We start from the raw sequence: 14,396 nt of genomic DNA on the forward strand, positions 1-14,396 counted from the left end.
AGAAGAGACGTGTTCCCTAAATTCAACTTTGGGGAATTAAATTTATCACCTAGCACACAAAAGTGATTAATATTGCGAGGGCGATGAATTTGATAATGACTGAGAGATGCCATCCACCTGACAAACTAAACAATTTTTTTAACCTGACATAGCCCTATTCAAGACATCAGCTGTCATATGAAATGAATTCTGTTTCTAATTGTCTTCATAAATAATGCAATTAATTGAAAGGTAGTTACAATGAGTCTTTAACTTCTTTCATCTCCAATTTGAGGGCAAACTCTTTGCATTCCCTAGAAAGAATCTTCCACTCCTTTTATCAAATAAAACCCAGGCATCATGGATCAGAACACTGAGATCAAAAACAAAAGAATCTATTATATGAAGACCACCATATATAATTGTGTTCTCAATCCTTTTCTAAGGTTGCTGCTGCTGCTGCTAAGTCACTTCAGTCATGCCCGACTCTGAGACCCCATAAACGGCAGCCCACCAGGCTCTTCTGTCCATGGGATTCTCCAGGCAAGAATACTGGAGTGGGTTGCCATTTCCTTCTCCAAATGCTTGCATGCATGCTAAGTCGCTTCAATAATGTCTGACTCTGGGCGACCCTATGGACAGCAGCCCACCAGGCCCCTCTGTCTACGGGATTCTCTAGGCAAGAATACTAAGGTTCAGTTCAGTCGCTCAGTCGTGTCCGACTCTTTGTGTCCCCATGAATCACAGCACGCCAGGCCTCCCTGTCCATCACCAAATCCCGGAGTTCACTCAAACTCATGTCCATCAAGTCGGTGAGGTTAGTATTATCTTAAAATGTGAAACATAAAAATCCGATGAAATAAAATTTATTCAAGCTCAAAATTTTACTAAGAATATCTGTTTAATCAAGCTTCCAGGCTGTACATCTACCCTCTTCGTGACACCTAACTTTTGTTTACTTAGAATTAAAATGTGACCTCTGATTCTATTATGTTTCACATTTCAACACACCAAAATACCTTTGGTTTACAGCCTCCAGGTAACCTTACTTCCCTTTCCCCCAACTCATTTTGTGAGAACAAAAAGGAACTATTGAACAAAAACAGTTCCTGACCATTTCCAGCAAGTGGAAATAAGAATTTTTGTATTGAAGACTAAAATAATTAAAATGTTGTTTATCTGAGGTTTCTCTGTGCAGACACCAGTGATTCCATTTGCTTATGTGTGAGTACACATGTTAATAAACCCATGTGCTGAAGGCATGAAAGAGGTAAGAGAACTATGCAAGCATTAAAACTTTCAATCATTTAATTATTTCACCCCTCTGAGAAGGCTAATTTCAACAAATATAGCAGAAGGACATGATTATGAATGGAGATTTGAGCTGAGCATTTTTAACAAGGTTGTTACAAAAAATAGAAAGACAAAGACTTTGTGAGGTACAACAAATTATAGCCAAAATCTTACAAGTTACTTTAAATGCAAATGACACAGCTAAATACAGGAAATTCGGATAATTAAATTATTTTGGTATCTAGTCCCTGGCTCCTAAAAAATATCCACTGGAGATAAAAGGAGTTTAGTCTACATTATCATTACTTATTTTTAGTCATATTTACTAAAGTCTGCCTGTCAACAATGAGAAAATTTGCAAAGCTATCAAATATAATGTATTTTTTGTCCAGGGTCCAAAAGCTAGAAAGACTGCAAGTTTGAATTTTTTCCCCAACAAGCAAATCCATCTGAGTAAAGTCCTTATATTTTTTTACATTCTGTTGTGATAATAGCCTGGAAAAGGAAACGGCAACCCACTCTAGTGTTATTGCCCAGAGAACCTATGGACAGAGGAGCCTGGTGGGCTGCCGACTATGGGGTCGCACAGAGTCAGACATGACTGAAGCGACTTACCATGCATGCATGCATTGGAGAAGGAAATAGCAACCCACTCCAGTATTCTTGCCTGGAGAATCCCAGGGACAGAGGAGCCTGGTGGGGTCTCTGGGTGTGCGTCTATGGGGTCCCACAGAGTCAGACATGACTGAATTGACTTAGCAGCAGCAGCATGATAGCCAATTTAGACTTTTGTCTAAAGGTAGAATTAAACAGAGAGAGACTAGAGAAGGGGGAATAAAGGAGAAAAGAGAAGTACATTAGTCTGCTTGGGCTTCTGTAACAAAATATCCCAGCCTGGGTGGCCTAATTAATTTTCTCACAGTTTAGGAGGCTGGAAAGGTCAAGGTCAAGGTTCTAGTACAGTTTGGTTTCTGGTAAGTGCTCTCTTCCTGGCTTCAGATGTCTGCCGTTCAGCCAGATCCTGGTAAGGTGGGGAGCCCTGTCTCTCTGGTATCTCTTCTTATTCAAGCACCAATCCCATCATGAAATCTTCCACGTGCATGAGCTCATCTAAACCTAATTATTTCCCAAAGGCTCTACCTCCAAACACCATCACACTGAAACTTGGGGCTTTAAAATGCATTTGAGGGACATAGTTCAGTCCATAGTGATGACAGAAGATAATCAAAAGTCAGAACAAGGTAACAAGAATGTTAAGTATAGAGAGGCAGCAGTCAAAGGTGAAAATTGTGCTGTCAAGAAGTCAAGAGGAAGATTTAGAAAAATGAGTGGTTAACAGTGTCAGAGGCCATTGAAAAAGGCATGGAAAAGACTCCTGTGAAAGCTGATAATTAGAAGGTCATCAGTGTCTTTCATTTGGTCTGAAGCCCAACTGCACACATATAATATTATATGATATAATGAGTAATTCAGGCAACACTAAATTATATGGTATTAGAAGAAAAAGAAGGAATGCTTTTGGCTGGGGTCACCTGAGAAGGCTTAACAGGCCAAATGACATTGAACATGGAACTTGGTAAGTAGAGTTCTGACAGGTGGAGACTTGGGGCTTAGAGTCTAGGTTGAGTAAGGTAAGGTGTGGAAGCGGAAAAGGGCATAACCTACTTGTAGAACTGAGCATAGTCAGAGTTACTGCAGCATATGATAGAAATATAAGAGAGAAGTGATAAATTTGTACTTACAGGGTGATAATATAAGGTGGATTTCTTTCATCAATAGCTGTCATAAAATACATTATTTTAACCCTGAATTCCACTAAAATAGAATGTAAGAATTTCATTTCATAGTACTTTTATGGTTTTTCTTAGTCTTTTAAAATATTTTTAAGAAATTATTTTAAAGTATTTGATAAAAGGTGAAGTTAGCCATATTTTCCTGAAAATTAATTTCCTTTATTTTCAGAGTAAAATTTATTTGATTTCTTTGGATCTCTGACCTTTTATCTCTAAAGTAGACTAGGCTGGATTAGTCCTTGAATTCCTCCAAAATAAGATTCTATGATATAGAAAATAGTATTTTCAAAAAAGAACCAGAATATAATTATTGTTTTTATTAAGAACATTTAAGTTAAACTGGCTATAAAATTCTAATTTTATATTTTTATTAAATGATGGAAAATTCTCACACACTGTTTGTATGTGGGACTTCCCAAAGTCTAAGTTCTTTAAATACTTTTCAAATAAAATACAAGCTCTATAAAATAATTATTCCACAGAATCCAATGGAATTTAACAAATGCAGGTTAACAGATGATTTATAATAAATTAGTAATTTGGGGAACTCCATAACATTAAAATACTTTAGAGATGCAGTAACTTTGTCATTTTGTTCAAGTTCTACATTTGCCACATGAGAAATACAGGATGACAAGAGATTAAGTGACTTGCTAAAGGACACATGACAACTTGGAGTCCACTGTGCCACTGTTTCGAGTCCATTGATGAGAGTCATTGGTGGACTAATATGAATTTTTCTGTTTTTCAGATGGTTGCTAAATCTAGTTTCTATTTTTTAAGCTGTTTGTTTCCAAGTAAAGGGAAATTTAAAAGTATATGAATTATTTGGTAATATCTGTGTTAATGGAGAATACTGATAGCAAAGCAAATGTGAATGCAAATACTGATAGCAAAGCCAAAATTTTATTTTGCCTGCTTTCCCATGCTGGGTCTGGACCCTTCATCAACCAGGTGTAACTGTGCTGCCCAAGGTCACGGACCTAGACTTCTGGTCCAGAATTCCATTATAAAGGAAGTTATAAGGAGAAGCGGTCATTGACAAGTTTTGCCTCACATTGACAGAGTTGTGTGACTGTGTCATTATATAACAGTATCATGGAATCCTCCTACATATACACCTTTTAAAAAAGCACCATCTTAAGGCAAAAGTATATGGAGATATTCTGAAGCATTATAGATGTCTTTAAAAATCTGATGAAAATAATAAGCCCTTACCACCAGAAAAATGACATGCACTCCAAAAATTTGCAAACAAATTCAGATACTCAAACTGAGGGTTGCTGAGGCCAAGATTCCAGTTTTACTGGGATCATATTTTATCAGCAGTCCAGGCAGTACTACATGGGGAGCCAAGTGGCCTGTACACTGTAGCTGGATATTATGGACCCCTCTCTTAACACCACCACTTTGGATAACTTCATCTGGCAAAGGCTGACCAGTAACTGCTGGCCATATGTCACCACAAGTGCCTAGTCCTTAGAGACAGCATGTTTTCTTGAAATGAAGTCATCTTAAACTCTGCAAGGGTTTGGAGTACAAGTTTGCTGTAGCTGTGATTAAGAGAATGTGCAAAAAACACCAGAGGCTCAAAAATTCACACTAACCTAAGCTTCTGACTGATGGGCAGAACAGTGCAAAGGAAGAGAAAGAAGGTAGGGAGGAGGAAAGAAATGAAGACACCTAATTTCAAGTATCCTAAGTAGTGGAATCATAAAATCCCATTAACTTCACCTTCTCCTCTGTGACTCTGCCACAGGTCATGATGAATTTCTGTCTACTACAATATCCTGGTAAGCATCAGCTACCATTCTCAGTTTCCTGCCAGGTAAAAAAATCCCAAAGGGGATGTGAGCTAATTTGATTTTCTTATGTTTTAAAATATTTGACCCTTCCTACAATATTACTCAAAATAGGAACCAATGTAAGACTCAGTTCTCTATAGAATATTCTTTCTTTCAAAACAAATAAGCAAACAAACAGTTCTTATCCTCCAGCTCACATTATGAGTATTTAACTACAAAGTGCTTAAATTCTTCTTGAGTTCATTTTAACAAGACTGCTGTAGTTGTGTCAACTTAGATTTTTAGGACCATTCTTTGAAACCAAAATTTCAATATATTCATAGGAGAGAGGCATGAAAATTTCCATAAAGGTCACCTCCTGGGCTCTCAATCCAGTCCTTCTGTAGCATGATATCCAATGGGTGAAAAGCTTTAAAATGATGCAATCATGAAATCCATATTTCTTGTTAACTTAGTTTTTAATATGTATACTGTGTTGAAATTTTGCATAAAAGAAGATCAGTCTGTGGAGCTGCAAATACCCTATTGATAGTGCTCCGTCACTTCAGCCACGTCCAACTCTGTGCGACCCCAGGGACAGTAGTCCACCAGCTCCTCTGTCCATGGGATTCTCCAGGCAAGAATACTGGAGTGGGTTGCCATGCCCTCCTCAAGGAGATGAGGGCTACCCTCTTGCCATAGTATCCATGTATTCATACAATAGAAATTGGCTTTTAAGGAATAGAAACAGAAAAGATAAACCATAATATTCTTATCCAAGTCTACTTTTGACTTGATTTCACTGAAACAAAAATTGAAAACTTCCAGAGCAATGATGGTGAGGAACAAGGAAAGAACTTAATGATTTTACTAAGAAAAAGATAATAACTACCCACTCCAGTGTTCTTGCCTGGAGAATCCCAGGGACAGGGTAGCCTGGTAGGCTGCCGTCTGTGGGGTCACACAGAGTCAGACACGACTGAAGTGACAGCAGCAGCAGCAGATAACAACTGCTAGAGTTTAGAAAATTAATTACACCTGAAAAGGTACTTTAGTTGGGTACCTGAGTGTTCATTTTGCCTTATTGCAAAAATCAGATGTCACAGATTTATATAATGCATTACTTTGCAAAGTATTTTTATATCAGACACAAAAATTCACCAAGTCAACCTTTACCGATAAATACCACATCTGCATGTATTGGTAATCCTGTTCCAAAACATTTTGTGCCTGAGAGAAGTTAGAGAGGCAGTTTAAGGATGCAACAGCTGACATCCTTACAGGTTGGGGCTGGAGATGGAGATGGGAAAGGTATTCCTATTGCAACAAGCAGTCAAGTTGCAAAAAAGAAGGGAGTAGTTCAGGGACTAAATAAATACACATGAGCTGCTGTCCCACTAGGGTGCTTGCTGTGGACAAAGTTATCACGATACTGAGTTCCCTGGTTACTATGATATGGCTTCTATCTGCATGTTCACTCAACTTTGGAAAAGTCTTTTTTTGCTCCCCAAAGATCTATTCTCTCATATCAAAATCAGATTTATGACTAGGATATCTTTACCTGTTTCCTCTGGTTTTCTCTCATTTCCTATAAGATATGTTACAAAAAAGAGACAGTATATATTATGAAGTTAAGCAAAACTGGCTGTTTTCTCTTTGAAATGTCATAATTATAGAATATCCATAAAACGCTAATAATTTTGAGTAAATGGGCAAGCTAACAAGCCCTATACCAATGAAACTAGCCATTAAATGTTGTTGTATAACATGCTACTCTTTCAATGTAATAGATATTTTTTAAAGGGACCTGGAGATGAAATAAAAATGTGCTTGATGCCATCTGAGGATCATCATTCAATGAAAAAAACACTTCAGTTAAAAAACATTTATAAATCATACAGGAAGCACTGTGTTTTAAAAGTTATTCTGTTTTTTTCCTGTGTACAAAGTCATTTTAGCAAATTTATAAAATTCAGAAACATACCAAAACTTAAAATAATAATTCTACCTACCCAAACTGATACCTAAGAACATTCTGATACACAATAAATATATAGTAACCTCAGATTTAATGTGTGTAGTTTTAAATATTCTTGAGCAACCACAAGCTCCTTATAATCTGTTATAATTTTTGCTATTATAATCACAAGTCCAATTCTGAATCTGGTTTGAAATGAGTGTGCATTGCAGCTAGCCTCCTCTCTTCATTGAGAGTCTATGCTGAACTGGTATATAAACAACAATTAACAAATTTATATTTTACTACATGTGGCAGAAAAGATGCACTATGGAAATAGCCACACATTTGGAAATTCGAGCTTTGCTTGTGAATGTTAATTTTTCTATTTCCTTCCCCATCTTTTTAGTCTTTTAATAACAAGATATCTCTTCTTTTTATTCTAAGAGAGAGAATTGTACTTGAACACTGTCAGCTTCTATAGGTATTTTTTACAATAGAAAAACCTTTTCTTCCTGCCCCTACAAGAGCAGGTCGATTTTCATTGAAAACGACTTCAAGCTGATTCTAATATTTACTCACTTATGCAGGTGCGTTCATCAGCATGGAGTCTGTATCCCGTATCACATTCACAGTGGAAGGTGCCCAGAGTGTTAATACAGCGCTGCTGGCAGCCTCCATTCACCACTGCACATTCATCGACATCTAGAGGAGGAAGACAGATGGCCAGGATTACAATGTCATTCCAATGTCAGCTTCATAGAAGTGGTACAATATTTGTTTGATACACAGTATGTGTTTTATTGCGCAAAGGCACCATCTCTGTTGCCACAAATCTTTGCCTGTTTGATCCATTTTACTCCACAGTATAAACAAGAAAATGTAGACAGAAACTTTATTGAGCTTTTTAAAGCCTAGCCACGATGAGCATAGGGACTGTTTCACAATTTTCTATTCTTCACATCCTGATTAATTAGACAGATCCGAGATATAGATATGTCCTTAGGGAAGGAAACCTGGAGGGGAGAATTACAATGAGCTACTTACTCTATCTGGAGCAGCACAGGAGTAGATAAACACATATTATTGGTCTGATGCTGTTGAAAAAAGTCAGTAATAAAGTTAAGACCTTGACTCTCCTTCTTATGTGCTATGGTGGACATTAGGGCAGAGCTAGGTAAATTCAAATAAAACCATGGTTTGGAGTTCCTAAAAACACATCAATACATTTGCTCCATTGACTCAGCTTCTTCCTTATCACTCAAGGTTTCATTTTCTGAAATACTTAGTATGCTTATGCATGAAGTGATATTAATTTAGAATAAATGGAAAGAAGTCAAGACTCATGGTCACTGACTTATTTGGATCAGTCAAATTCACGATAAATGAAGACAGCATTTGTCTTCCTTTGGAAAGGAACATCAATTTCTCTCTCAGAACCTATATTTTCTTGTATCCTATACAGTCACTACTTACATATCTAAAATCACAAGAAGACAACCACAAACATAGGTCAAGTTTTTCAGATAATCAGTGAAATAAGAGCTTCTAAATTTTCTTGTTTGGAGAATCTATTTTGTGACGTGTCAAAGTAAAAATCAGGCAGCGGTCAAGATTTAGTATGTGCAGGTCTCATGCAGATCATCTCCCTGAGTCCCCTGCCCCCAGTTCCATTCCAGTAAAGAATGTGGAGTATTAATACGCTTCACTAAAATATATAATCATAATAGATAATTAGCTTTACATTGAGTGAGGCTTAATTCCACAGGGCAAGACATTTATTCAAGACATCAATACTGGGAAGGAATATACAGTGTCTTATCATAGGACCTTGAAATCCTAATGGATATTTTGTACTGTGGTAAAAATTAGGGCATTTGTACTGAGGGAAGAAAAAGAATTTCCTTCTACTTGGCATTTTTTTATGAAAAAGAAGAAAAATATAAATCACGAAATGAGTCCCACATTCAAAAATTCCTAGTTTACTGTATTTTCCATTTAAAATTAGATATTCTGGATTAATTTCTGATATTTTTTAAAGGAATCTTATTTTAGAGATAAGAACTATGGACTTTTCATAGTATTAGAATTTTTATTAAATTTTGAGTCTGTGATCATCAAAACACTGAGTTTTTCCATATAAACCAACATCAAATCAGAATTCTCCATTTGTTACTCATACTTTGTGCAGGGCTTTAATATTTATGCTAAATTTTTATTCTTTCTAGCTTTAGGGTATTATTCCACAAGGTTGAGATATAATTTTGAATCTTAGTTCTGTCAGCTGCTGAATTAGATCTCCTTCCCAGGTCTTTGATTTTAAACATACAAATAAAACTTAATTCTCAAGAGTCATATGTTTTCCCAACATAACAATCAACACTTCAGCACTTGCAATCATCAAAAATTTTCATAATATATCATATATATATAGATAGATATACCTACATATATATATAGATATAGATGCATGTGTGTGTGTGTGCTCAGTAGTGTCCAGTTCTTTGTGACCTCATGGGTTGTAGCCTGCCAGGCTCCTCTGTCCATGGGATTCTCCAGGCAAGAAAACTGAAGCCGGTTGCCATTTCCTTCTCCACATACATAAGTATTATAAATTAAAATGTCTTAAAAAGTATGCCCAGATAAAATGATGACTTCTGAGGGAAGGAAGGCATGTAGATAGGGTGGGGTACAAGATAACTGTGTTGGACAAGAAAGTTTATCCACATGTATAATGTTCTGTTTTTTTTTTTCCACAAGAAAGATTTTCAGGTATTACGTGCATATTAAAAAGGAATTTTAAAGAAAGAAGCATAATAATACCACCTCCCTTCCTGCTCAAGCTTCAATAATTTTCTGACAAAAGAAACCAAGTAAGTGTAAAATAAAAATGAAATCACTGGGCTCACTCCAAAGACCAGAGTGGACATTGATTTTAAGGATGAGTCCTCTTTCACTGTATTTAGTGTGTTCACATTCTTTTTTTTTTTTTTTATTGGAGGCTAATTATTTTACAATATTATATTGTTTTAGTGTGTTCATATTCTGAATCTGCCCCCAGAACTATAATTAAAGTGCCATAATACATTAGAATATATATAACACTCAAAGAAAAGCAAATCAAACTTCCTCTGGACATTGGGTCAGAGAGCCTTGGGAAAAATATCTTAGTGACAAAGCTTATTAGACTGTCAACCTTGCCTCTTTGAGACTCAGGTTTCTCATCTGTAAGATGGAAGAACAATGACTACCATAAGTTTGAACAGGAAAAAGGAGTCCAGAGTGGCGGTGGCTAAAAGACAAGGAAGGGAAAAGCCCGTGAAAATAGAACAAAGGAAGATCCGAGGACTGCAGTGAGGACCTTAGGTAGAACAAACAGCATTCCTGGCTAGCCCAATTTACATAGGGCAGGCCCAGGGGGAGGAAAAAACATATAAAAAGAGGAGCCAAAGGGCCAGGGGTCTCTCTCTCTCTCCCACGCGCAGCACATGCTCATTCTCTCTCTCTCTCCTTTTTGCATCTTTTGGGTCAACATGCCCTCACGCCTTAAGGATGTATTTTCCTTTATTTTCTAAATAAAACTGATCTGTCCGAGAGCTATAACATGATCTGTCTGAGAGCCGAGAACTATAACACGGACTGTCTGAGAGCTGTTATGCACCGAGGACTTGAACGTCCGTCGCTTCAAATTTTTGTTGTGATGAAACAGAACCAGAGATTACACTCCCCTGACACTGTGGTTTATGTTTTTTTTTCTTATTCATATATATGATTTTGGAATAGACTGCTCATACTTGAGATTGTAGAAATCAGTCAATTGCATTCCACTAACTTGAACCAACAAGAAAAAACCACAAAGTAAAGGATTTCCCTGATGGTCCAGTGGCTAAGACTCTGTGTTCTCAATGCAGGGGCCTAGAGAACTAGATCCCACATGCCACAAATAAGAGTTCACATGACACAATTAAAGATCCCACATGCTCCAATGAAGATTGAAGATCCCTTGTACCACAACTAAGAACTGGCACAGATAAATATTTTTAAAAATCCATAAAATGAGAGTACATGATAGAGGTCCTGAGCAACATGGGAATTCGGGGAAGGGAAAATGCATTTGGGTGGCAGCAATAAGGGGATGGTTGAGATATAAACTGAGAATTGAGTTCATGGAGAAAAGGATGAGTAATACCTGAAGAATTCCATGGACAGAGGAGCCTCGCAGGCTACAGTCCATAGAATTGCAAAGAGTTGGACATGACTGAGAGATTGAGCATGCACACGCAATCCAAAGGTACAGTTGTTTAAACATGCAGTGTCTGAGATTTAGTATTCAGACTTGTCAGGATGGAGAAGAAGGTTGGCAAAGGAAAGTAAAGTTGAAAACGAAATCTAAAATATTCTTTTAATTAATTGAGATAGCAACATGTTCCTTTCTTGATTTGCAATACAATACACTTGTGGGCAGGTGGAGACATAATAGACTGTGTTCACACAGTAGCTAAGCAAACTTATTAAAAGTTAAAAAAAAATCAGTCATTTATAAAGTGGTATGATCGCGGAAGAATTGATGCTTTTGAACTGTGGTGTTGGAGAAGACTCTTGAGAGTCCCTTGGACTGCAAGGAGATCCAACCAGTCCATTCTAAAGGAGGTCAATCCTGGGTGTTCATTGGAAGGACTGAAACTCCAATACTGAAACCACCTCATGCGACGAGTTGACTCCCTGGAAAAGACTCTGATGCTGGGAAAGGTTGGGGGCGGGAGGAGAAGGGGACGACAGAGAATGAGATGGCTGGATGGCATCACCGACTCTGTGGACATGAGTTTGAGTGAACTCCGGGAGTTGGTGATGGACAGGGAGGCCTGGCGTGCTGTGATTCATGGGGTTACGGAGAGTTGGACACGACTGAGCGACTGAACTGAACTGAACTGAAATGCAGAGTAATTGGTTTGACTTTCTTCCTTTTTGTCCTTTCAGAATACACTGAATTTACGCATTGCTTGGGCATTGTGTGACCTACAGTTTGCAAATCTGGCAGCGCATTAGAATAATTTGGTGAGCATTTAGAATTATCCATGCCTTGTCTTGCCTTTAAAAAATCTAATTTAAATGGTCCGGAGTAAGACTTGAGAGTCAAACATTTTGTATAAAATCAGCTATAAGGATATATTGTGCAGCACAGGGAATATAACGTATATTTCATAATAACTATAAATGGAGTATTATCTTTAAAAATTGTGAATATTAACTATCTGTAACTTACATAATATTGTATATCAACTAAACTTCAGTATGAAAGATTATAAAAAATAGACTATAGGAAATGTTTAATAAAAGTTACTCATCATTAAAAAAAAAATAAAAGCACCTTTAGTGATTCTTATGTGGAGCCAGAGTTGAGATCCCCTGATGTTGTTTCTGCTTCAGTTGCCTAGTGATCTTGTTAGAATGCAAAGAGCCAAGGGACTGGATTTTATCATTTCTAATAGATCCAAGTCTATTCTGAAGCTGCTGGTCTGGGGACCATATTCTGAGTAATGAGTCTGCAGACAATCCTCTGTTCAACTGTAAATGTCATATGAATCATAGATGTCATGATTTGACTCAACTTCTCAGATGCTTGACTGCTGCTGCTGCTGCTAAGTCGCTTCAGTCGTGTCTGACCCTATGCGATCCCATAGACGGAAGCCCACCAGGCTCTGCCATCCCTGGGATTCTCCAGGCAAGAACACTGGAGTGGGTTGCCATTTCCTTCTCCAATGCATGAAAGTGAAAAGTGAAAGTGAAGTTGTTCAGTCGTGTCCGACTCTTAGCAACCCCATGGACTGCAGCCTACTAGGCTCCTCCGTCCATGGGATTTTCCAGGCAAGAGTACTGGAGTGGGGTGCTATTGCTTTCTCTGAGATGCTTGACTAAAGCATAACAATTCAGTTTAAATAGACAAATCAATACTCTGACCAAAATAGTGTGTACATACACCTACACAAATGTATACACATATATATTGTTGTTGTTTAGTTGCTAAGTCGTGTCTAACTTTTTGTGACTCCATAAACTGTAGCCCGCCAGGCTCCTCTATCCATGGGATTCTCCAGGCAAGAATATGGAGTAGGTTGCCATTTCCTTCTCCAGGGGATCTTCCCAACCCAGGGATTGAACCCATGTGTCTTGCATCTCCTGTATTGCACACAGATTCTTGACCACTGAGCCACCAGGGAAACCTTATATACATGCACACATACATTAAATTATATGCTAAAATCATCTGAAAATAAACCACTAATATTTCCCACAATATTCTCTCAGTAACAGTTAATAGCTTTAAGACAACTTTAGCATTATCTGTTATGAGGAATGACTTTCTTCTGTAAAACATGAGGGATATTTTAGTTCTTTTCTGATGAAGTACCTCTGATATAGGATAAAACTGGGTTAAATTGCCAAGATATTAGACACTCATGCTGAAGCTGTCACAAGTGATTTTCTTTTCTATCAAGATTCTGCCCAACAGAGTTAAAAACTAGAAATGTCAATATTACATTAAAATGTTATTATCAAGTATACTTCATGTGAAGAAACCATTTCTCCAAAATTTCTCTCAGTTATATCTTCATGTTAGATGCTTACACAAAGCCCTGCCCTTAGAATTGGAGCTCCAGGACATTGCTGGGAATAATGATAAAATGATTAGAATTTTTTCAGCATTATCACTGAGATATGGACCAAGGATGATTTTTATACTGTAAAAAATGTCAAAAAGAATCAACTATGTCTGCTATTTTTCCTTTTTAGTGTCCTTTCTCTTAATACTTCTGCTGTATTTATCCCCCAAATTATTTCCCCAGATGGTCACAGAATATAATAGCTTAAAATAATTCACATCATTATCCAATGTATTTTGCGCGTAAAAGCCCCCTGAAACAACAATGATCCATTTTTTTTTCCTAAACAATTCAGGATTACTTCATATTGTTTTTTTAGAGCGTGCAGCCAGAGTAAGATAAATTATTCTTCCATTTACTTTTTAATGTACTGTTCTCAGGAATCTTTTGATTGGAAATAAGTGTTCCTGGGTTGCTTTATATTAAAGATTGCATTATAGAAGTGTTAGGCGTGGAGGGAATATTAAAGGATGTGTTGAAGACTCCACTAGATTTTACACGTGGTTTTATTTTCACTCTGATTTACTATTCTACTTTTGCTCTGATATGCAATACTGCTGACTTTTCACTTGTATTTTAATTCTGTAATTCCTGATCGAATGAACTCCTTAAGGTCAAGGATCCTGTTATATTAAGCATATTCTGGCATAGAATTTATACTCCACAAATGAAAAGTGAATGAATGAATGTGTGGTTTGAGAGACCTCCACATCATTTAGTCTTCGTATTCACTCAAATTCATTAATGGATTTTCTTAGGAATGGGCTCTGTTCCACTTGCCTATTCTTCACCCTTGTAATAGACTATTGGTTTGGTTTTGACCCTTCACAAGTTTCTTTTAAAAAAATTCGGGGCACAGAATAATTTTTGTTTGCTAATGAACAAACTTAAACTCTGTCTATAGTGAATATTCACTGCTTGATTGTTT

At 37.1% G+C, this 14,396-nt stretch overlaps 1 protein-coding gene across 1 annotated transcript in view; it reads right to left on the reverse strand.

The window, feature by feature from the left end:
* Nucleotides 1-14,396, reverse strand: part of LOC129551748 (uncharacterized) — a 691,626-nt gene that overhangs the window by 156,262 nt on the left and 520,968 nt on the right. Inside the window, exon 6 of the mRNA XM_088833084.1 lies at nucleotides 7,389-7,511. Coding sequence (XP_088689210.1) covers nucleotides 7,389-7,511 — 123 coding nt within the window. The remainder of the gene's footprint in view (nucleotides 1-7,388; nucleotides 7,512-14,396) is intronic.

Source organism: Moschus berezovskii, chromosome 1, assembly GCF_049115385.1.
Source record: "Moschus berezovskii isolate FMDL1 chromosome 1, NW_MosBer_1.0, whole genome shotgun sequence".
In the NCBI taxonomy this organism is placed as follows: domain Eukaryota; kingdom Metazoa; phylum Chordata; class Mammalia; order Artiodactyla; family Moschidae; genus Moschus; species Moschus berezovskii.